At 46.1% G+C, this 24,443-nt stretch overlaps 1 protein-coding gene across 4 annotated transcripts in view; it reads right to left on the bottom strand.

Annotated features, from left to right (window-relative positions):
* RNF220 (ring finger protein 220) overlaps positions 1-24,443 on the bottom strand; it is a 225,642-nt gene that overhangs the window by 2,974 nt on the left and 198,225 nt on the right. For all 4 annotated transcript variants that reach the window (XM_075508622.1, XM_075508623.1, XM_075508624.1 and 1 more), the window contains 3 exons: positions 24,235-24,313; positions 8,654-8,762; positions 7,452-7,526 (listed from right to left, as the gene is read on the bottom strand). In XM_075508622.1, the coding sequence (XP_075364737.1) occupies positions 7,452-7,526; positions 8,654-8,762; positions 24,235-24,313 (263 nt within the window). The remainder of the gene's footprint in view (positions 1-7,451; positions 7,527-8,653; positions 8,763-24,234; positions 24,314-24,443) is intronic.

The following is a 24,443-nucleotide window of genomic DNA, read 5'->3' as shown; positions in this document are numbered from 1 at the left end:
CTACAACAGGTAGGAGAGAAAAATCTAAACATCTGTCCCTTCTGCCACCTTTAAAGTCATTGTGGGCCGGGCTACATAGCAGCACTGCCAAGGAGGGGCTCACTAATCTGGATGCAAATGCCACGAACCAGCCTGTTTCAACTGAGTCCCTGCTCAGGCCTGCAATCGCCATGCAGCTCCTCAGTCCTCAGAGGCTCCTGTTGCATCTGGTTGGCCTCTTGGCATCGTCTTTGCAGCTGGAGGGTCCCAGGGGAAGTGGCAGAGAGGTGCTGAGGAATTAATTCACAGCATGTTGTCAAAGGGGCAGCAGTGGGCAGCTGCCCGTTTGAGCTTTCCTGTGTGCCCTGACAAGCAGAAGTACGTGTGCATGGGGACTTTAAGGCATTCCAGATGTGACTACTGCACACATCTGTGTCCACGCTCTCCTTCCCAAGACAGGCACAGCTTATCGGCAAGAGGCAGCAAACCAAGTAGCTGGAGCTTCTGCCTCTCTGGACAATGCACCAGGGAGAGGTACCTTCTGCAGGACTGGTTTCCTGACCCATCAAATGCCTCAGCCTGCCTTCAGTCTGGGGCGAAGGATGAAGGAAAGCGCTTGCTGCCACCTAAACCCATGTCCCCCTATGCCTCAGTGCTCCTCTGCAAAGCTGAAAAGCACTTCAGCAGTTATTTTCCTTTAGCTCTGCTGAAGTTGGAGGTGTTTGGCTGTAGGTGGGTGGGGAGGAGCACTGAACCCCCTTGAGTTCATTTTTCCTAAAGGCAAATCTCAGCTGCTGCCATCTTGCTGTCTTGCATCTCATGCTCTGTTCTGGGATTTGGAGGTGGACTGAGAGAGACAGCTGCAGGCAGATGTGTGTGACCCGTAGGGAGGGAAGCCTTGCTAACACAGACTAGGCAGCTCAACGTGGGTAATTTCAGAAGGACAGATTCCTGCAAAGACACCCTGCCCAGGTCTCTCCAAAGGCTGCGCAGATGCTTGCTATAAGCACAAGTCCTCCACAGTCAGCCCACAGGATGGCAGAACAAGCCTGATTAAACCGACTGCAGCTTTGCTCCTCTCTTCTGTGGCAAAGCAAGGTCAGGTATGCAATTCCTGCACACCACAGGGAAAGGGAAGATGGGTGGGTTTATCCTGCCAGACCCCCGGATCTCTGTCCCGGAGATCTGCTTTCTGCACCACATGCTGATGGCTTTAGGGGGATCCACTCTCCCCACCTAAGGCTGAGAGCTGCACATGGGCAGCCAGGGCCAAGTTTTCAACCACGCCAGAAGGCAGAACCCAACCACGTGTAGCGTGACCCATTTTCTGCAAAAGCTACATGATGGCAGATTGATTTAGGGCAGTGGGGGATGTTGCTTCGCCTGCACGTGGGAAGGGCGGCTCATCTTGAGCTCTGAAGCCTGGGTACATTGGAGGGAGCAACGGCATCCTACAGACCTTCAGCAGCCTGGCCTGAATGCTGCACAGCCTGACTGCACGTGGCACGCCGGGCCCAGGTCTCTGGGTCTCCCTAGTACTTACGCTTGGTATTAAACAGTTCAAGCAAAAATAATGACTTTGGACCCTTGGGGAAGCCTTTTTGTTTTTTCTTTTTTTTTTTTTTTTAAATAAAACTGTCATCCTCTGCACACATAAGCATGTGTGTTAAATTCAGAACTAAGTCCTGATTTTTTTCTTTTTAGACTGAAATTGCTTAGAACCTTGTTCCTTACATCTGACTTTTCAGTGTAGGTGTACAACATTTATTGGCACTAGCATTTAAGCTCTCCTCTCTTGTAGAGAGGCACATAAGCTTGTACACACACACATGCTGGCACAGGCACAATGAAAAAGCGTTTGCTCCCCCACCGCTCACCTGCCAGCTGGGGTTACTAAACTTTTCCCTTGAAATAAAAATGCTGTGGAATAATAAGTCCCACCTGTCGGCCATTTCTTTCTTTCTTTTTTTTCCAGGTCCTTCTGCTCCTTTCATCATAGCTTCATGGAAAAGCCTTGATGTGTTATAGCTGCGTGTGCTAGAGTAAAGGCCACCTCAGCTTTTCCATTATAAACCCCAGTTTTGAGGGGTTTATAAAACTCTGCTGCAAGAAGTTTGCTCCAGGGCTGTTACAAAGCAAAGAAAAGGGGCTGGAACCAGGATGGAGTTTATTTTTTCTCCTCCTTTCTTAATTAAAATTTGGCAAGTGATTGATCCACAATACAGGCTAATCACTTGGGGTAGTAGTTTGAAAAATACATTAACGAGAGCTGAGATGTTGAGAAGTCGTTAGGGCTCACATGGTGCCAGGAAGGATTGGAGTATTTTGTCTTAAAGTTGCCTCTTAAAAAAAAAAATGGCGTGATGTCTGCTATAAATCGGCTAAAGCAAGAAAACTCAAAAGGAAGGATTTAGGCACTTCCTGCTGTCTTGTGGGTCTGAAAACGGGCAATTTCCAAGCAGAATATGCTACCAGGCACAGAGAATAAAGAGACACACACACACACAGAGCAACTTCGCCTACACAGTGCTACCGTCAAACCTGGGCTGAAAGCTTGCCTATTTTATAGGAAGGAAAACCAAGGCAGAGAAATGACAGGAGGGACCCAAACCAAGAACCAGCTTCTGCCAGGAGAGGAATCGAACTCAAAGATCCAATTCTCAACCAAGGTGACAGCCCCCTCTCCCCACGCCTGCACATGAAGCAGCAGCTTCTCCTCTGCAAATGCTAATTCCCAGAGAAGCAGCCGTTCACCACTGCCGCTGCAGGGTACCTCCAGTTGTCAGGTAATGGGGTTAAAACAACCAGGAGAGCAACCTTTTTCACAGAGCCTCCTCAAAGGGTGGAGCTCACCCCCACAGGTTGTTGGAGGCCTAAACTGAAATATGTTAGTAAATTTAACATATTTATTAGGACAACCTCATGGCAGATAGGAACATCATGAAGGATCAAGCGCAGCATCCTCCATGCAGCTGCTGACTCAGGAGGTCCCTATGTTGCTGGAAGCACTAAGGAATCACCCAGAAGGATTGCTCTCTATCTGCTGTTTCTTACAAAAATACTTCAGCCCGCATGGGATATACGGTATTACAGCCTAGCAAGAGGCGACAAGGCTAAGAACATTGTAGTGTGATCTACCAAAGATATAAATGTGTCAACTGCAGAGCATACATATCTATCGATGGATCCCCTGGAAGCATATTCTGTGATGAAGAAGGCTTTTTAGAAGTGATTTTTTCCTGCTCTTGCAGTTGTCATTTTCAAATAAGCCCAAGGCAGGCAAGTACAAGCCTGGGGCCAGCAAATACACATAGGAAATGCTGGATCTGGCTGTACAGGCAACGGGGGAAACTCAGCAAACTGCACCTGCTCAAACAAACCTGCCCTCTTTCAGCCCCTGCATGCCTGCACCCACCAACAGCTCCATCACTGGCAAACAACAATCTGACTTAAAAGCTAACTCCATTTACTTCGTAAGGAAGGATATCAGGGTTTGGGAGATCACAGAACCGCAGCTCAGAGGGATGTCAAGAACTCACCGACCCATTCCCCCAGCAAGATCTCCTCAACCTGAATTACTGCTGACGGACATGCATCAAACCTGTTCTCACAAACCTCCAAGGATGGAGGCTCCAAACCTCCCCAGCAAAGCACTGTAGCAGATTGCCAACCTTTACTGTCAGAGCACTCTTCCCAGGAGAAGGAAAATGTGAATCTCACCCACTAGTAGCTGTAGGGTCCCTCTCAGTTAATGGGGAAGGATAGAGAAGGGGCAGACAAACCTCTTCCACAGGGATATTCATCCCCCATCACCCAGTGACTCAGGGCTGTGGTCCAACAACCAGCTGAGGATGGACACCTGCCGTGAAGACGGTCAATGTTCAGGGAAATGAACCCCACCTCCTGCTGCCCAGGCTAGGCCTCCCTCCTGCAATGCCATTTCCCCTCCTGTCTTTGAAGAACCTGCACGTCTTTTCAGGGGTTTCCAAAAGGGATCACAGGGAAGTCACTCCAGGCTAGTGTCCCAGTTTCTGTGTAACCTGAAGTTATCAACTAGCTCTCTGCATGCAGGATGGATGAATGAAAAATGTCACTGTGTTGAGTGCCCCAGACAACCAGCAAGTAGGGAATAGCAAGCTCATCGGTGTGGTTTGACACGGTGTGGTTTGACACAGCAATACAAAACCAGCAGACAAAACAGCTAATATGATTTCCCGGGAAACCAGGCACGGTCACATGGCATCAAGCAACATGTTCTTGTATCCCTCTCCCTGTCTCCATTCCTTTTGTGCCTACAACCACAGAGCTGCCCACAGTGTACGCAGCATACAGCACAACTTTAGCCTGTGGGCCCTGGACCACAGCCCTCAGGCAGACTGGTTCTGCTCACAGAGCAAGCGGAAGGAGAGAAAATCACTCACTCGTCATGTCCTGACGCTGAGTGAAGGGAGGGTTCCTCCCTTTCTCCATGGCCACCATGAGGAGGACCATCCAACCCAGCAGCTTCTGTTGGCACTGAGGCGCTGGCTAACTCAGTGAGCACCACGATCTCGGTTCTCTTAAGCCATCTCCAGGGTCCCTTTCTGTGACCCCAGCCCTTCCTTCATGTTAATCCAACACAGCAACAGGAGACAGAGATGGAGTCTGCTCCAGTGGACATTTCATCCCCAGAACTTGGGGCCAGTTTGATGCATTGAGCTCTAGTATAATGGTACCTAAGCTAGAGAGCTCAGCATCCATTTGTAGAGTTGGTGATTAAAAATGTCTCCCCCACTACCTTAGCAACAGAACAGTTATAATTTGGAATTTGACATCAAGAGCCAAAAGTAAAAAAATTATATTTTCAGAAAGCCTAAGCACTTTAAAGATCCAGTCCTCATCAGTGCCCTAGACACCATGGAAGTCAGAGGATACTAGAGATGCTCGGATCATTGTAGCATCGTATCCTGGAAAATGTTTAAACCTTAAACCTTTTAAAAACCACTTCACCTCCTCGGTTCCAGAGACAGATGTAAGCACCAAATTTCACCCCGTCTTCAATACCCTGCAGAGGTTTAGAAGTGCTCCCAGGCACTCTGAGCCTTCAGTTCCAAGGCCTTGCTCAATACATGGTCCTTCCTCTCTCTGTCACAAACACACTCACATTCTAATTTAATATTAGATCTCGGCTGGGCATATAAACCACAGGCGCACAGGAGAAAGGGGACTTTTCACCAGCAGGGATGGCAGATCTCCAGAATGTTCAAAAGGGGCCGGAAGCCCGACACAACCCGCCCGCCCCAACTCCTATTAACTCCAACAAATTGTTTATTGCACAACAGAAGAAAAATGTTGCCCCTCTCCCCCAGCCAAGTCTTTCCATGTGTGCTGCACGCGCAGGCTCCCTCCTCCCGTCCCCGCTGGGGAGCCAGCTTTATACCCAGGGAAAGGTAACAGCAGCGATTATTACACACACTATCCCACAGCTCCTCGCTTGTTAAAAAAAACAAGAGTCTCTTTTGTGCCCGAAATAAAAGGAGATACCTTAATTAGAACAATGCAGGTTGGTGAGCATTAAACACTGAGCCCAGCTGCTGTATGCCATTAAATTCATAAAAAAGGAGGGGGGAAGGAGGGCAGTCTTAACGAGATTACACACATTGACTTTGATCAAGACACAAAAGCACCAAGGCGTTCCAGGGTTTTTATTGCTGTCTTCGGGCTACATTTTAATGGTTACATTAGAAACATGCGAACACAGGCTGGGAGATTTTTTTTGAGACGGGAGAGGGAGTGCAAGCATGCCTTGTGAAAAGGCCTGGTTTAATAAATTGGGGGCTGCAGGGAGAGGCTAGGACTGGGGAACACATGAGTAGCCACTTATTAATTGCTTCCCCTATGCAAGTGCCAAGTCCTAATACGATGTCTTGCTGGACTATTCCCATCCCGCCTGCCTGGTCGGCAGAAGAGCCATGTGCGGATAGCACACAGCCAGCTTGATCCCCACCTTCTTCACGGATATCTAGAGGGGAGATGGCTCCCCCTCTGCAAGGGTAAATGCTAACCCCTGAGCACCTGGAGTGGAATTTCCCAGTCCTTACGAGCAGCCGTGACCGCTGCACACAAAACAAAGGGGCCTGACTGAAGTAGGTAAGTTGCTGCTGAGCCTAAGAACAGCCTGAAATCGGTGCCACGGATTTAGAAGACGACTTGAGGCTGCTGGGAAGAGGAGAGCACAAAGACTTCAGAGTAAAGAAAATGAAAAAGAAATTAGCGTTTTATCCTCTGCTTGTCGCACTACTGAAGGACAAGATTACTCTTCAGTTAGCAAAGGTGGCAGAGCACACGTTCATCCAAACATCTCACAGCTACGTACCCACATATGTGTCTTTTATAACATGCTGCTAAAATGTTTACAAAAGCTTGTATAATCTAAATAGTGACGGGGTGTAGCTGAAGAGCTATAAAATATAGCCCAAGGGATAGTCAAGTTATTGAGTTGCTATTAGTACTCAAGCCCACAGGCACTTCACCGTCCTGGTAACTTTTCTTGGACAAGACTTTTAAAAGGCAGGATTTAAAAGAGCATGATCGGCTTAATCGTAATTCCAAGCACACAACGTGTTCTATAAAGTAGATTTTGTAATGCCTTACAGGAATAGTTTTTAGGAGTGGCATTCCCTTACGCTTTTTGCAACCCAACACTGTATCATCTTGCTAGCAAGAGAACTAGAAAGCACAACTGACTATTTTCCACTCCCCAACCTGAATAAAGTGAAAGCTTGAAAATCAGCTGCACAGGGGAAATGAAAGGCTGATTATAAAGCCCACAGTTTTAACACAGGAAAGGAAAACACTTTATTTAATAACACCTTAAATTCTAACCTGATGTCCTTTAATACATGTATAAATTACTACTGCATTGGGTCTCCTATTTAATGTTCAAGGTAGTCCCCAATATTCCAAACAGAATGGCATATGCTTGAAAATTGCACAGTGCTATTTCAAATAATCTGAAAAATACAGATTCATATTCATAAAAGCTCCCTTCCGTATCATCTATGCTGAAGATGATTCCCTTTGCTTCAGGGGAATATTAGGTTTCTCAGAAGCTACCCATTCCATGAATCTCAGTGGATTTGGCCTCCACTCTCACAGCTTTACCTCTCTGCATGGATACACCACAGGAAATTACTGTAAGGCAAGGTTGTCCCTGGCACAGAGCTCTTACATGAGCAATGGCTGTCCCCGCGGCAGCAGAGGAGCAAGCAGGGGGCAGGACTGCACTTTGGTCACGACGACTCAAACGAAACTCACTCGAGTCAAAGCTAGAGTGGGGTGTTAAACAGCAAGGCTTGGCAAGTCGGCATGCACAGCACTCACATTGTTTAAAATAAAGCAAAAAGCACCTTTTCCCGTGGTGATTGAAATAAAGTATACCAGAAGAGAGGAAAAAGTCTGTAAGTCAACAAGAAAGTAGCCAAGAGCCTCACCAGAGTCCGCAGCCAGCATTCTTCACAGTGCACATGCCAGCACTGAATGGAAGTCAGGGGCATTGTGTAGGAGTCCTGAGGAGAAGAAGCAAACAAGTTATTTCTACAGCAGGGATCTACTGATTCTTCGCTCCCAATCCCATCACAACGCCCTTCTTTGTGGGTAACGTTGCCTTCTATTTTGTATTAAAAAAAAAAAAGTTTGTGTAATACGTAAGTTTGTATTTTTGTAATGTTTGTGTAGTAGAGGCAGAAAGTCTCCTGCAGTCCATTTTTCTGGCTTCCCAGAACTCCTGTTGGAAGCCCATAATCCACTCAAGTGGTGACCTGGCTCAGCACAGTTATCGCAAGAGCATCTGAAGTTGCTGTGGCCACCTGCCATTATTCCCATCAGAAAGGTCACGAGATCATACAAAAACCAGTGACAGGGTAAGATTAACCCTTATCACAACTCTCAGCTCTGCAGGAACAGCTTAACTACATCCCAAGAATGTTGCTGCTATTTCTCTTGAGTATTTTCTATCATTGCTAATAAACCTCTGGAAATCAGCAGCAAGCTGTCATCCCTCCTGTGGGACGAGAGACTGCACCCCGATACCTACAAGTCATGAGCTGGAAAAGAGAGCACCATGCATCAAACTGAAGTTGCAGAGGGAGCCCTCCGCCAAGCAGAATTTTCTCCCGCTATCAGCAGAATAAAAACCTAACAGGAGATGCAAAGCTTTGCAGGCTCAGACCATCAGAGGGAGCTGCTGCCCTTCTTTAAGGCAGCCACAGCATCATCACAGAGCAAGCAGGACATCAACAACTTTTAAATGCTCAAGCAGCATTCCTGTTCTCAAATCATATGGTGGGTCTCAGATCACAGATTCTGCTCTCGCCTATGTCTGTAAATCTGCACATGCAGGAAGAGGACACTGGTATCTGGGAGTTTTCTATAGGAAGGCTGAAAGTCTTCCAAAGTTGGGGCTTTCTTGCCCCTGATACAGAGGGACAGCTACCTATACTAGCAGAACAATGTAATGCATACAGAAATTTCAATTGCTAAAAACACCTAGCACCTTCATTTGAAAGGCTAATTGGTGTATAGGGACAAAGATGAGTTCCCCTACTCCACCCCAAAAAGGAGAAAAGCTTCTCCCCTCCTCAGCAGAGATATCAAGACATTTCTGATTCATTACCACAAGTGGAGTGCTACTCACCATGCAAATGAGACATTTATAGCGGTCCCCACGGGAAAGCTGCCTTTCTAACTCACGGACACGAGCCTTTAACGCTTCAAATGTTGTCACTGCAGAGTCTTCTGTAATTCTGCAAAAGATGATGGAGAGTGAGCATCACTGAGCACACAAGATTGTTGAGAGTTCAGGGAAAAAAAGATCCCACGACAGGTACCGCACAGGAAATGGCAACATTTGAACTAATACATCCAGCTTGTGGTGAAGTAGAGTTCCTGCAAAGCCCAGTGTGAATTCTTTGAGGTATCCTACTAAACACTTCCAAACACGTGACAACAGAACACAACGAGGCTGGGGTTGCCAACTTCATACAGAGCAAGTTTCTGCAAGACACAGTCATTTAAAGAACAGATTTGTTTGTTTGTTTGTTTGTTTTGTTTTCTGCCTCTTTTCTTGTCTCCCTTAAGAGATTCCTTAGGACCAAATGCTTTGGACAAAGTTCTGTACGTTGCTCTAAATCTGGTGAGATAACTTTCTGTGGGCAACAGGAGCTGCTCTTCCCCTTAGCGAATGGAGGTCTTTGTTGGCCATCAACCTTGTGAAACACAAAACCAGCTCATTACACAGGATCAACACAATGCTTTTACATTAAAGAAACCCTTAGCTTGTTGGGTTCTAATACTGAAAACAAGGAGAAACCAAAAGCAACGGACACTGTGCCAAGAGGGTGGCTATAAAAGCAGCTTTACAATCTCTGCTTTCCCATTTCCTAGGGTCATTTTTGATGGGCAGCATTATCTCTTTTGTCACAGAGGCGCTGTGCTGAGGGCAGGCAAGTGTATTTTCATGGTTCTGCAAGGCTGGTGAAAAGAGCAACTTGCCAACCTAAAATCAAGGGCAGACAGCAATGCTTAGCAAATGAGATGCAGGGAGCATTACAGACAAGGATGTGTCACTCCAGCATGCTGCAAAATCTGATTTCTACACAGTGCAGACATAGGGAGGGGCCCTCAAGCATTCCCCAGAAAAGGTTTAGAGCATTGCATGGACATTAAGGCTTTCATTCTTGCAAAAAACCAAAACATATCAGCAATTTTCATGTATGCCAGTGAATTTCAGGCCTGTCCAAGCCAACTCCAGCTCAGAAGAACCTGAAGAGTACCTCGCCACCAGAAGCTGCATCAATCACAACATAACCCACAGTGGCACCTACGTGTTCTACCTTTTTAGAGGATGATTCATCAACAGGTGGATAAAACATGGGCCTAGTGGAATTACTACAACCAATAAAGTGAGCCGCAATCTCAGCACTCCCGCTGCACGCACACACTCGCTCCTTTGTTCATCAGTCACTTGTCACCAGCACGCAGGGAGGGACCTGAGGTATCTCCCACGAGGTGATTCTGCCAGCTTTTCCCAAGGCTCTGGAAACAGAGCTAGTTGAAAAGATCTTGAGTGATTTTTCTAATTATGACACTTCAGAAGAAACTGGAGCTGCAGGAGTGCATATGGTTAAGTACCAGCGTTATAAAGCTCCTCCAGCTTCAGTCCTACCTTTGTACAGATCAGACTCTGCACAAGCTAACCAAGGAGAGACCTTCATCAGAAGGAGACTCATTGCAAATGACAGTTGCTAGGAAATGGTAACAATTTTAAAACTGCAAAAAAGGCAAAGAAATACATGTCCCGTGACAGCCTAGTGGGTGAGGACTGCCTGGGGACAGGGACACTGTGGATTCAAGTCTTGGTATCAATAAATATTCTTTGGAGCAAAATGAAAGAGTTTCAACAGAAGACAGCGCTCCCCACTGTGAAACACCCACTTGCTCCTACTCATTGGTATAAATTACTATCACCTCCCAGTTCGGGTTCTCACCCTCAAGAAAGAGTTGTTAGTGTTTTCAAAGAAAGTCTAGAAAGGTGTTACGTTTGTCCAAGGAAGAGACAGAATTATTGTCGGATGAGAAAATTGTTTCCCTTTCAGTCTGGCTCGTCAACAAGCTGACGCTGGATGAAGGCTGTAGTTGATTTTGATTTTCTGGAATCCACTTCTCCTTCCTGCACGTGTAAGGGCACTGGAGTTTTGAAAGGCAGTGAGTGTGTCTCCTGCCCAAAGTGAGTGGCAAGCAGAACCTCAACCCTTGCTAAATTCTCCTATTACTATCCATGGAGCTACGTGTCCTCCTCTGAAGGGCAGGCGACTCAACAAGGAAAGGGAAAAGTGGAATCCTTGAGCAGATCCAAGCAAAGGCCAATTCATCCCCAGTCCCAGCCCAATAACAGTCAAAGCTTGAAAAGGAAAAATTTGCCTCTGCAACAACTAGAGGAGATAGCAAATGGCTTGTTTATAGAAGTCTAAATGGCCGACCCCCATCAGCCAATTTCGGAAAGTCTCTGAGATAATCGCACCTGTCCAGTAATAAACGAATGAATCAGAAAAGGAGGCTGAATAGAGGTATAAGCAATAATGCTCAGAGGCTGCCTGATACAATGGCCAATCAATAGGAGGGCTGTAGATCAGGGTGCTAGTTAGCTGGAAAATTACCACACCGCTGTGTGCGTCACGCTGTAGGGATCCTGCACAATCAATGTGGGAGGTATTGATTTAGTTATTATCACTTCATACGCTCCAGACATTGTTAAATATACATTTATTAACAAGACTGGGGTGCATTGGTAAGAGAGGGAGCCTTAGCCACTGCAATACCTCCCAGTGCTGATCAAAGCTCAGCTATGACAGACTTTAAACTCCATGTTCTCCCTGCCAAGTGTGCTCTCAGGACAAATCCTGATGCACAGCATAGTGCTGAAGACAAAGCTCCTATCTCACAAGAGAGAGATTTTGGCCACAAGTGAGTACGTTGCACTTGAGATTTCAGGAAAGCCTCCCGGAGCAGCAGCAACCAGGGACGTGGCGGCCAAGGGTCAACCCAAAGTGAGCGATAATTGCATGGTTGCTTCCGAAAAGCTGGAGGAAATGAGGTCAAGGGAAATAGGGAGAACATTAGTAAATAAAGGAAACTGGAACTACCTCCAGGGATGGAATAAAGATGAGAGTCACTTCCCATGTGTCTGGCTCCCATGGTGGCCAGCACACTTGGGACACATGCCATTCCATTTAGTGACATTTTACCGTCAACCTGCTGCTTGTATCCTAAAGATAAGCATCACTTAGGAGCAACTCTTCCTGCAGCAGCAATCTTGGGAACTCCCTCAGGCTTCCCTCTTGCGTGCACACCTTGTGTGTGCTTGCCCGGACACAGCTGGGAGCAGCCTGTGCCGTATTTTTACAGGGTAAGGCTGGGGTGGAGCGAGGGTCAGAAAGCCAAGCTCCACAGATGGGGTAAGGCTGTGTACAAGTTACCCTGCCAAGGGAGGCAGAGGGAATTACGGGGAAGAAGGAACTGGCTTCCACAGCCCTGCCCTCCCCACTTTGCCTTGACCTCATGCTGGATGTGGGAGGACTCTTCTAACAATTTTGCGCCTCAGCGCTCTGATTTGACGTGTTTGGATAACGTCATTTATCAGCCTCCAGAGAGACCTGCTGAGCACAACTGCTGCCAAGAGCAATGCCTCGAGCCCCAGTGCCGGTGCTTCTCCAACCACGCTGGTGCGAGCGGCCTCGCCGATACCCGCGTTGTCCTCCCTGCCTGGGAACGTATCAAGAGGGCACATCCACGCTCTACTCACTGTGGACCTACATCACCACAAACAGGGGAGCCTGGGCAAGAACATTTATACAAGAGCAAAAACGTGAAGGGAGGGCTCCTTGCGGAGGAAGCTTGGTCCTACACTTCTCTCTGGACTTTGTGGATAACTCTTCAACAACTTGGCAGCCACAGTTGAGGATGCTGGGTACCAGGGATCAAGTCTATGAGACCTGGCAGACAGCATGGGGTAGTTTTCGGTCTTTGTGCCCAAAGCATGTTCTTCTACTGTTCATAGCATTTTCCCCTCAGCAGTAAAAATAAGAACCAACTTTCTTCCTTTGAGCAAACCCTTGCTTTGTTCAGGTAAAAGGCCAGAAGGACATAAAAATACCATGTAAAAGGAAAAAGGACCTATCTGTAGCTTTGAGCTGTTACTTAGCAATCACTTCTTGGGAAATCTCCCCTGGGAATTGGCTGCCCCCCCCCCCCCCCCAAAAAAAAAAACTTTAACCCAAACGCTGGTTATTTGTCAAACATTAGCATGCATGTGATCTTTGTTTCTCCAAATTAAATCGAGCAATTCCTACCCGCTGTCCCAGTGGGCAATCACAAGCAATTCCGTTAATTAAATTATCTCTGATTCTGCAGCTCTGGAATCTCTCAATTGACTAAGTCTGTGCTTTATCATCAACAAAATACTGGACCAAAAAGGAAACAAAAAAATGCTGATGTCAAAGTGATTGGCTTTGGTTAACCCTTCCCAGCTGGATATTAAGGGCTGCTCAAGAAACTGTTAGACTGGAACGGGCCCAAGAGCAAGAGCCTCGTACCAGACATACCAGTAGCAGCTGTTCACTTGTGTTTCCTTTCCATTGTACAGAAAAAAAAATACATCACTGCATCCAGCATCCTGCCTCTCTGAGAGCCACAGAAAGATGCAAAACTATTAGCTGCTGAAGAAGCAGAAAAACACCTCAAAGATCAGTCAGCCCCTGCGAACACCCATTCCTCCCCTTACCCAGATCTCACTTGATGTACCCTGCTGTTGAGGAGTCTTCATAAAACATCACCCTTTGGTTTATTTCAACTGGATATAAATTTTCCTTTCTTCATAAACGGCCACACTGTACACAGCATTCCATAAATTTTTACAATTCCACTGTTTGTATGTACCTTGTAAAAAACTCTTAGCACTGATTAAATGCACCACCAATAAAATTTCATGGGCTACTTTTGACACTTGATATTCTGACCTTCCTCGCTCTTCCTCATACATTTATTTTTGGTTTTGTATGCCTCTAAACACAGAGTGGCAGAGCGGAAAATGTACAGTACCACTGATAAACCCGAGAGTGATGTCTTTATTTTTAAACAAAGCCTTTATCTTCCCTTGTCCGAGGTGGAGAACCTGATCCCAGCAGAACATACATGCCCTTTCCCTGCACCAGGGGCAGAGGTCAGGTCGCTAGCAGCTTACATATCATAAATACTAGAAACAGACTGGTCGATGCTTTGAAGGCAGAGTCAGGCTAGAGTAAGATTTCAGGAGCAGAGAAATTGCTCTTGGCCATATCCAGCCACGTCCGCAGATGACAATTTACATAACCACTGCTACGCTGCAGAAGAGACAGCCTACTGCAGTCCTCACTTTGTGGGGCACAGATCTTAAAGACTTGATAAAATGATCCAAAAAATGACCCCAATATCAGTGCACAATCATTTAATTGCAAGCCTTCTCTCACAGCCAATTTACATTAGGGTGAGAGGGCAACTTTTTCAGAGAAGAGACCATGTTTTATTAGCCTGTAACACACTGCGCATAGCTGCTGTGACACCGGTAACACTGCGGAATGGCAGAGCATGATGAAGCTGTCTCGGCTCTCACTTACACGTCGTCTTCAACACAACTCCCTCGCTATCTGAGTTTCAAACACTAACTAAAAGCAACCCTAAGTTTCCTGGGACAAGAATTGCTTCTGTTTTCAACCTGGTGAAAGAATCTGTCCCCTCTTTCAAATTAGCTTGCATTACCTGCAACAAGTGCTATAGCTAATAATACGGGGAGTTTATTTTGGCAGATGTGGGTGAGCACTACTGAAGTCAGTGAGAGATATACAGACTTTGCACTTACTGGAGTGCAAGAACGTTAACATAAAGCTGAAAAAACCACCTTTGTTACTAACAAGGAAAACGCTTACATCGATAAGTAAGTTTTTAAAAGAAAAGTCACAGGCAGCTTTAAAGGGAAACGGACACAGCTCAAGCATTGTCAGCACGTGAAGTCTCTGAAAGAAGTCCCGTGTGAGGCGCTGCTGGCGGATCGACTGCGAATCACCCCAGAACATGCGGGCCGCTGGACTGGCACGATGCACTGCGTTTTTGTTTCACTAGATGGGCTGGCTATGGCAGAAGGGGCCAGATCCCTACCAGTAGAAAACTGCCTAGCAAAGCTGTTTGTATTAGAGCCGTGTCAAAACACACCAAGTGAAGTTTAGACCCTCGGTCTGTGAGAATGCCAGTGCTAAAAGCAAATCTTCTGGCAAGACATCAATGTTTTAGAAGCCGGCTTCCCCTTTATTTAGCTAAAAATCTCATTTATTGGGTTTATTTGTTTTTAGACTAACCTCCTTTAAAAAGGCTGACTTATAATCCTGTAAAACATGTCACATGTATTGAGGAAATTGGCAAGGATGCTAATTTATTGTCCTCTAGGAAAAAAAAAAAAGCCCTCTTTCCTTGATTAATGTATGTTTTTGTATTGTAAGATATTAAAGAATGTTGCTTCACCTGTAATTATAGAGAACAGTTTATTTTGGCAAAGTGCCCTGGCTTCTGGTTGCCAAGTTATGAATAATGCAATGTTCCCCATTCTAATTTCCGTGTTCTAAGTTGTGAATTTGGAGCGGGGTGCATGCAAGGGCACACACACACGACGCCGAGGCGCTCTCAGTCACGAGCGCCTCTATTTTATACTTGCTTGCACAACTTGTTAATACTGGCATCTGCTTGCCAAATTCAGAGTTTGCTTCTGACTAATTTCATCTTGATGCAAACCAAAAATGTTGTCTCTTTTTTTTCCCCACAGAGGAATTATTTCTCTTACACTTGCATGCACCGTTGCAATACCACTGAGGGGAGCTTACCGCTGCAAGAAGGCATTTTAAGCCGCATTTAGTAGGGACTTGGGTAAAGATTCCCCGAAGAATTTAATGACAGAAGAATTCATTATGCTTTCATATCTCCTCCGCCTCTATAACACAGAACCCAACAATGTCTTTACAGAAGCGGGAAGTAAATTCAGGCGCTGGCTCTTTCTCTCTCTCTTTTTTTTTGGCCTGTGTTTCGCTGGGACACATGTGCCCAGCCCCAATCAAAACAGAGACAGATGGCACCGCTGATCATTCAGAATGGAAGGAGCCTCGGAGTCAGCATGTTTAGATGCATTTGTAGGGCTACGCAGTATCCGCTGGCCACTGGGACTGATTTAAAAAGGCGGCTAGTGAATGTCTGAGCTTGCGCCAAAATTTTAAATGTGCCATTTGAGCAATTATGGTTCGACATGAAAGCTGGGAGAAAGAATGCATGGGTCATTCTGATTTCGATTTAGAGACTATGTCCCCTGTTCCAAAGAGAAAATAAATGCAATCCCATTGCTTTACTGGAGCAGCTTTGGCGATAAAGTAAAAAGCCATGCTACGGAAGAGTATTTTGCTGCAGCAAGGTTTTGCTGAGGCACCACAGACTGAGTTGGAAAATGATTCTCTAAACGAAGTTCCTAAATAGAAATAATTGCACATCTAATATTAACATCTAAGTGTTAATATCTCAGTTCACTTTTCAAACGTATCCTTCATCCTGGTGACCCTCATTGTATTCCTAACAGACCTGTGACGGTGCATCATGGTCTCCATCTTAATACAAGCCAGGGCCACAAAAGGCAGGCAGTGGAAATGGAAAATGCAGCTCCTCTCCTTGCTGAGGCACACGGGTTAGAGGTTCCAGCCTACTGAAACTTGCCTCCATCCACAAGTAAACATGTTTGGATTATGACCAAGCTCCATGTATAGCTAGGTAGGTATATTTTTCTACTGGAAGACTTATGGCAGCTGTAACCTGTCATCTTACTGTGGCCTGGAGGTGGTCTGGGATAATTGGTAGCTTTGGTTGGACGATCAGGGCACAAAATTATAAAATACCCCTGAAGTGAAAGAGCAATAGCAAATTCCTAGGGCTGAAAGGTGTTCAGAAGTTTGGACATGTAGCAGAGTCTTGCAGCCAGCCACTGTGCACAATGAAATGCCTTCTACTCCCACGGCCTGCATCTAAATGGCTGAAATAAACAGGAAATATCTATGTTACTACAGCAGCACTTGGATTCATCTGCAGCCTTTTAAGGGCTTTACCGTGGAGGTGATATGCTTTGCAGAACTTCCATTCATGACTGCTGATTGGAGGTACACAAGGGCAGTGCGATAACACATCCTCCAAACAGCTTCCTACAACTGCTGCAGCCGCCCTAGAACTTTTACACTGTTGCTGTTTCCTTTACGGGGAAAGAAAGGACCAGAATTAGCATCATTTAAGGTAATCGTGCCTTCAAAAAGAAACATGAGGCTATTAAAGGACGCCACGGCACATTAGTATCACATAACCAACCGTGGTCCCAGAGCTGGAAGAGGAAACCAGCAGTGCAGAGGAAGGACTGGTCATGAGCTGGCTATCTGAGAGAAAAGCAGGAACGCTTATGCAACTGAGTGGAAAACAGCAGCTTTTTGGGGATGGAAACCATCAAAAAGGAAGAAAGGAGAAGTGAATGGATAAATAGAATGAAGTGCCCGCAGTGGTGGGGAGCAAGTAAGGTTATGACAAGCGTCGACACTGAAGTGAGGGCAAAAAATCAACACGGATATTAAACTATGTTAATTACATTACTTGCTATTACACTACTTCTGTAAAGGCAGTGCCGGATTCTGTGTTACAGAGGTGGAAGAGATATGAAAGCACAATTAATTCTTCTGTCATTAAATTCTTTGAGAAATCTTTACCAAGCTCCAACTAAATGCGGCTTAAAACTCCTTCTTGCAGCAGGAAGCTCCCCTCAGCAGTATTGCAACTGCGCATGCAAGTGTAAGAGAAATAATTACAGACTCTACAGTTGTCCCGGACATGGTTTAGTGAGAAGTAATACAATCTGGGGGTTTTTTTTGGTACTACTTCATATTTATACTTACTAACTATAGTCTAAGAAACGCATAAACTACCAAGAGCCGTAATTACAATCATCCTGTTGTCATACAGCAGCTGGCACAGCACAAACACTTACTGAGTCCTGCCACAATAGTCAGTAAGTGCCAAAGAAAGCAGTAGCCCTATTAACGCCAGCACGCAGGCAGCCTGCGCAGCCAGGGCTGCCCTTCAACAGATGCACGAGAGCGACAGCAAACTGGCAGCTGATGGGGCACAACATGATCCCTTTTCTGCTCTTCAAAGAACATTTCCATCCAAACAGGGAATGCAGCCTACGTAAAAAATAATTGTTACTTTTCTCTTGAGAGCATCTGGGCACCATACAAACATTTCCTAAAAAAAAAAATAAATAAAATAAAATAAAAAAAATCAGTCCCTGCCTCTTAATTCTTGCAGCGTAGGTAAGGGATGTGAATAAACAGTCACATCCTCAAAATATTTTCAGAAGGAACACAGCAGGATCTACAATGCTCCATCAGAGACATTGTTAAACACAACAGGCTAATTTTAGGGATGAGTCCTTTCTCTGACAAGCTGCTCACACATCTATGGGCAGAATTTGTCTGCTAGAAGGCAGCTGTTTGTGTTTTATAAGCTAAAGTTTCTCTTACCTATGGAATAACTCCAATATTTCACAGGGAATCATCATCCATCTAACTGAAGTACCCTCTAACGGACCATCAGCCTCATATCCCCTTTGAAATAGCACAGCTGAGCACTTGCTGGGCCACGATTTATTTTTTACCTTCTGAGACATCTTGCTAACTCTATAGCTCAATAGTGACAGTCGAATTTCACACTGCGATAGCCCCCCATCGATTTTTCACTCTTAGGAAGCAACTCCACAAATTAAAGTTAACAGCATTTCTGAAACTAAGAAAAAGAAAAGAAAAAAAGAAAAGAAGGGGCAGGCAAAGAGACACGAAGGGCAAGATGCCTAAATCTCGCCCCCAACACAAAAATAAAATTCCTTCCTGGGGTTTTCACCAGTTATGGGACAGGGATGCTACTGCACCTGAAGCTGGCAGCCACCTGGGGTTTGCAGACGCTTCAGCTTGAAAACATCACAGGTTCAATGGACAGAAGAGTCCCTCCCTATATGAAGATGTCATATATGTATCTATAAACTGCCCCAAGACATAAGAATTAGACCAAACCTCTGGACACAGCTGCACTAGACAGAGATACCACCTTCCCCCCAGGCCTGAGCTCATACAGTCAGCTCGCCGAGCTTCGTTAACCGCTAGCCTGTGATGAACCACGACACCGATACAATTTCAGTTGGCGCAGTGGTAATAACGTCTGAGACCATCATTGGCACATGCAACTTCTACTGAACAGTTAAAAGAGGGAGCAGAGTAAAGAAACACAGCCCAGCGCTCTGCTCTCCACCACCACAACCTAGAGGATGAAGTAATGCCAAAGTCTCACTTCGTAAAGAAATGGAGCACCTACCTACGCACCCCTTCCAACACTGAACACCAGTATACACTACAAGCACATATTACGTGCTACTGAATTACTGAAAGGAAGGACTAAAGCCTAATAAAGATAAAAATCTGGACACAAGCAGCACAGCCCAGCAGTGCTTTCTCAGCCTGGCTTTGACAATCCCAGGCTTCAGTTCAGCTTCCTGGATCCTGTCTCAAGTTTATATGGGCTGATCTAGGACCAGACCCACCAGCAGCATCATGCTCTCTCTTAGCAGAGCACAAAGGGTTAGTTCATTTATGACTCAAGTTAATTTTTTAATTCTATCTCTGCTATACGATGTGCTTGTCTCCCACCAAAGCCTATTAATGGTGTGACACTATGGAGAAGGGCTGGGGAGCACTTATCCTCTGGTGTGAATTCACAACAGCTTCTGTTTCCCTCTGACACACCAGCTTAAGCGTGGCTCCTTCCCTTTCAGGCCTCTGCTAATCCTCCGGCTTCACACTCACTCTGCTCTCATCTCGACCCGTCTGCCGGGAGCAGGGTCCCCACGACAGACACTGCTACCTCCCCGACTGCCCTCATGTGCTTGACTCTTTGCACAAGGACCCCAACCTAAACTTTGTTTAATTTTAACTGATGCTCCTTCCTGTGCTGCCGCACCAGAGCCCCTCCGGAGCTGATGCTTTCGGAACAGCTGGATTGGAAAGAGGTGAGGTGAGGGGGAAGGGCAGGAAAGAAGAGACGGAAAAATAAAACAAATACAATTGCTTTTTGTCTCTAAACCCCTCTCTTTAACCCAACGAGCGTCTCAGCCAATGAAGCATGATGAGCATGAAGTGTTATATAAAGAAGATAATTATAAAGGGATTTAATGCTTGGCAGGCTCGTATTGCAAGGTTTATAGAGGAGGTGGCATACTCACTTAAACAGCCTTGTGTCCGGGTTTGCTATTATGCGGGCAGCGTGGCTGGGGCCAAGCAGAATCAGAAACAAGATTTGTTTTACAAAAAAAAAAAAAAAGAGCACAGCCCCCTTCCCACCAAGGATGGCAGCTCCAGTCCCACCTCCTTCCACTTCTGTCCCATCCCTGATTAATGATGTTGTCTGCCTGATTTATGACCCACCTCAACAGATTAGAGTTTCCCTCCTCAACCTCCCCCCCACTTCGCCCCCCCCTCCCCCCCCCGAAGGCACAGCCACACTCCGCTGGAAATATTAGAGAATTATTAAATAAACATTCATACGTCATGTCTCTTCCCATACTGAGCTCATCGTAGTCAACGCTCAGCGGCCGGGTCCTGTTTGCTTTGGGGCTGACACCAAACAGCTGGAGTGATTCATGGAGAGGCTGGCTACAATGCTCTGTGCCATATATCATGCTCGCAGCGCTCCCTGCCCCGGCGGAGATAAACTGATCAACCACAACGGGCTGGAATGAATTTATGACAACACAAAATTGAGGAAAACAAATGGGAGGTGACCCAGTGGGCCACTAACCCAGACTCTCTCGCTGGCCTGCAATCTAGTCTGGTGGCAGAAAGCAAAATTGAACATTGGCACTCTGAATTAAGATGCTGGCTTTTAACCCCAGGGAACCTCGGTTTCAAAATGGCACCAGACCCTCACAGGCGGCATCTCAGGAGGCAGAAGGGAGGAAGACGTTTTGCAGGGAAGGTGCTTTTTGCAGCTCTCTGTGCACGACAGTGCTTCGGCTGAGAGTATTATGTTGGTGGAGGAGTCGGGGAGGATGCCTGGGCAATTAGAGACCAGCTGCTCTCTCTGAGCAAAGCTGCATCTTGAGTAGAGGTAAAGAAGCCGAGCTGAGCTCTACCCGTCTGCTGAAGACCCCAGCCACCATGAAGGCTCACTCTAAGGACAAAGGTCTTCAGCAGACAGGCAGAGCTCTGCTGGTGCGATGCTCCTTTACCTCTCCCCATGAGCCTTCAGCATGCCAGGGTGTCTCCCAGACACCTCATGTTGGTGAGATTAGAAACACTCAGCAGGGCTAAGACACCCCGCGGTGCTGGGAAGGAGAGGTGGGACCAGCACCACTTCTCTCATTACCTGTGGCTGCCATCTGAAGTTCAACGCAATGCAGATGAAGTCAATGGTGAGAAACCTGCCCGAGCTATCGATGACCTGGCATGGTTGCAAAGGAGAGGTGGGACCAGCACTATGTCTCTCATTACCTCTGGCTGCCATCTGAAGTTCAACACAACACAGATGAGGGCAACCTGCCTAAGCTATTAATGACCTGGCATGGCACAAGGAGCCGGGCAACACACACAGACTTGCCCTAAACCCCATCTAGTCGTTCTACATGCAACAGACTCTTCCACGAAGACCTGAGTTTAGGTTAAATTAACTTGCTCAAGCAAAGAGCTTCAGCTGCGTGCCAAAAGGAGGACCACTTGCTGTACTGTATTAACGGATTAAAACCCAACCAAACAAAACCACACTGCTCTCCTTGCCTAGACTTATTTTTGGAAGAGCGGAGGGGGAAGGAACGTCATTCTTATGAGAGAAGGATCAATACGCGGATCGCTGCTAACTCTATTAGCCGCTGCTCTAAACGGAGAGCACAGCTGACACAGGTGGTAAGCCATGTGCTTCTGGACACTTTTAAAAATGCTAATCAGATGCTACACAGGGTTTAACATGCCAATCAATAATGCTCAGATTTAAAGGCAAAAATTAAAGTTACAAACAATGGAGTAAAGTGATGCTGCCAAAAACTTCCTGTAAGCGCCACCCAAAACAAGAAAAATGAAACCAATTTAGCTCCAGATTAAGAAACAGGAACTAGAGATGAATCAATTTAGCCTGTTGGGCTGGGTCGCCATATATCATGGCTCAGCAGTGTAGTGGGAAGCAGCCAGACAGTGTGAAACCCTTCCCCCTCCTTTTCTGTAGGCTTCTAGCTCTGATCCCTGTTATCAATTAATTTAACAGAACCCCTCTACACCGACAAGCACACAGAGCATTCAGACTCCTTAAATGGCAGGACAGAAACTATTTATCACGCACGAATCTCAAAGGAAAGAAGGGGGGGGCAGCTAGGAATTCTCCACCTGAAACACCATCTTGTTTTCTGAACCTCGGTGAAATAAAGCGCCTTAAATAAAAAGCTCTCCCTGCTCCTTTAAAAAAATCAACATTATTGGAAAGACTCATCAAGACACTTAAGGCTTTTCCTGTAATTCCTATTGGGTTACGCTGACTTTTTGCACCATTTGCAGAACTGAAGCTTTAACGGGGCAAGGTTATTGTGGAGCAAGGTGTGCATGCATACTCGTGCACGCACACACACACTCCCCCCACTTCACAGGGGCGTTAGCATGAGTGTTGTTTGGAAAGGATTCTGGGATCCTTCAAAAGGTGCTAGCTAAAGCCTCTTTGATCAGATTATTAAAGCTATGTCAATTTTATCACTTGAGCTCAAGTGTTCTGGAAAATGTCAAATCCTTTCAGCTCCTGCAGTTTAAAGATTTTCAATAGGAGTGGATCTGGGAGGGTGGAGGGCTGCTGGGCTGACAGGCAGGAGGCCCAAAGGGAAGCCAAGCAGCGGCTGAGACAGAGGCTGATAGATTAGGGCAGAAGGGATGAGTCCTTGCCACCAAGACAGCACGCAACGGTTGGCTCACTCTAAGGACAAAGCTGCTTCTGCACTGACCTGCAAGCTCCCAAACCCAGTGGTCCTCAGCCAAAGTCTGCTCACCAAGAAGCATGAACAGCAGACAGCCCACATTTGGGACATGCTAATAAAAAGCCTTGTAAAAAGGAAAGTGCTGAGACAGCAAAGCAGTGTTAAAGTTTCCTCTACAGCAGGGAGTTTCCCCATTTAACCCCTGGCTGTGAACATACGCTTTGCCAGGCTGCCTGAACTGTCAGAGATCCTGAAATGTGCCAAGGACACAAACTCTCAAGTCAGGACCAGGGGCAGGAGGAGAACAAACAACATAGAAAAAAAAAACCCAACAAAAAAACAACAATAAAACTTTCCGTAAAGTCATCTTGACACTACCACCAGATTTTTCCTCCATCCAAAATTATCAATGGACCTTATCCCCAAAATGTAAATGCCGACTTTTTAAAACCCACAATTACCTCATTGTTTCCACCTCATTCAAGCTGTTTTGTCTCTCACTTGATCTTGGGGCAAAACTTTATGTCAGGCAATAATCAACTTAAAACACTGCCCCACCCCAGTTAATGCAGACCATGGCAGCAGTGAAGGGCCTGGAGTTTTAGGCTTGGATCATCAAATCTGCCCGAGCAGTAAGTCTCCCTAGCAGCGTGTGGAAGGAGGCCGAGGAGAGAGGTCATTACTCAAATGCATAGTGCAGATAAAACCATTTGTTTCTATCCTGGACTACGCTGCAGGATATCCAGTGAGCAGAAAGGGACAGGAAAGGAGATGGTCAGGAGCCCCTGCACTATTGTATATTCAAACACCAGGACTTAAACTTCTGAATCAACTGGAAGGGCTGCAAGTAAAAAAACTCAGGAACTGAGACATTATTTCCATTAGCAACTATACAAAGGTGAAACCTGGATCTTAAGGGAAAAGAAATTTTCTCAGTGAGGCTTCTGCCAAGTTACAGGGCTGCTGGGATTCCCTTTTGCTGGAGAGATGGCAGGTGGAACATGCAGGTACCATGGAGAAAACAGAATAGACACCATGTGAAGGACTGCCCTCAAAACCCAAGATGCAATGATAAGGTAACTTCTCCAGTAAAAGCAGGATCCCATGGTACATTGATAGCAGCGGGGGGATCAAAAAAAAAATAAATCAAAATACAGCTTGACAAGCCAATTGCTTTTGTCAGGTTAAAGTGGGTTTGAATCTTCACCTCCCATCCAAAGTCCCAGCTCTAGTCTAGGCTGTTATGCACTACCCAATGTATTTGAAAACCCACCATAACTAGAATATGGTGGAAAGCATGGATATATCTATTTACATATTTTAAAGGAAGGCAATTTGCCGTGGATAAGCCCTTTGGAAGCTGCACTCAATCCTTGTCACTGGGTACCTGCCCACACAGATATCTGGGGGAGAGCTCCCCACAGGCCCTTTGTAGACACAGCAGCGGCAAGTCAGGACACCAGTAACTCCAAGTCCAGGCTTCATGTTGGAACACAACTTCCCTTCTCAGTGGTAAAAGCTTCAAATATGCCTACCCTCAGACTAGCACTGCTTCTAGGAACACCAGATGGGACACTATGGCTCCTTAAAACAAGAAATATGAAAGCTATCCACTTCACACTCACTTTTCAATGTCACTGTTCTTACAGGTCTTCTGCATGGTCTCCTGTTTACTGCTTTCACCATTACTCGTTGAGGGCATTTCTGTTGAGGGAAGAACAGACAAATTAGTAAGAGAACATTTGATCATTGCAATGAAATAGTCTGAGCGAGTTAGTTTCAGAAGCAGAGTACCCCGATGAGTCATTTTCATGCTGATTCTCGGAAAGAGAAA

This window comes from Mycteria americana, chromosome 7 (assembly GCF_035582795.1).
Source record: "Mycteria americana isolate JAX WOST 10 ecotype Jacksonville Zoo and Gardens chromosome 7, USCA_MyAme_1.0, whole genome shotgun sequence".
NCBI lineage: Eukaryota > Metazoa > Chordata > Aves > Ciconiiformes > Ciconiidae > Mycteria > Mycteria americana.
The sequence above is the reverse complement of the archived record's forward strand: the minus strand, read 5'-3'. Positions and strand labels throughout refer to the sequence as shown.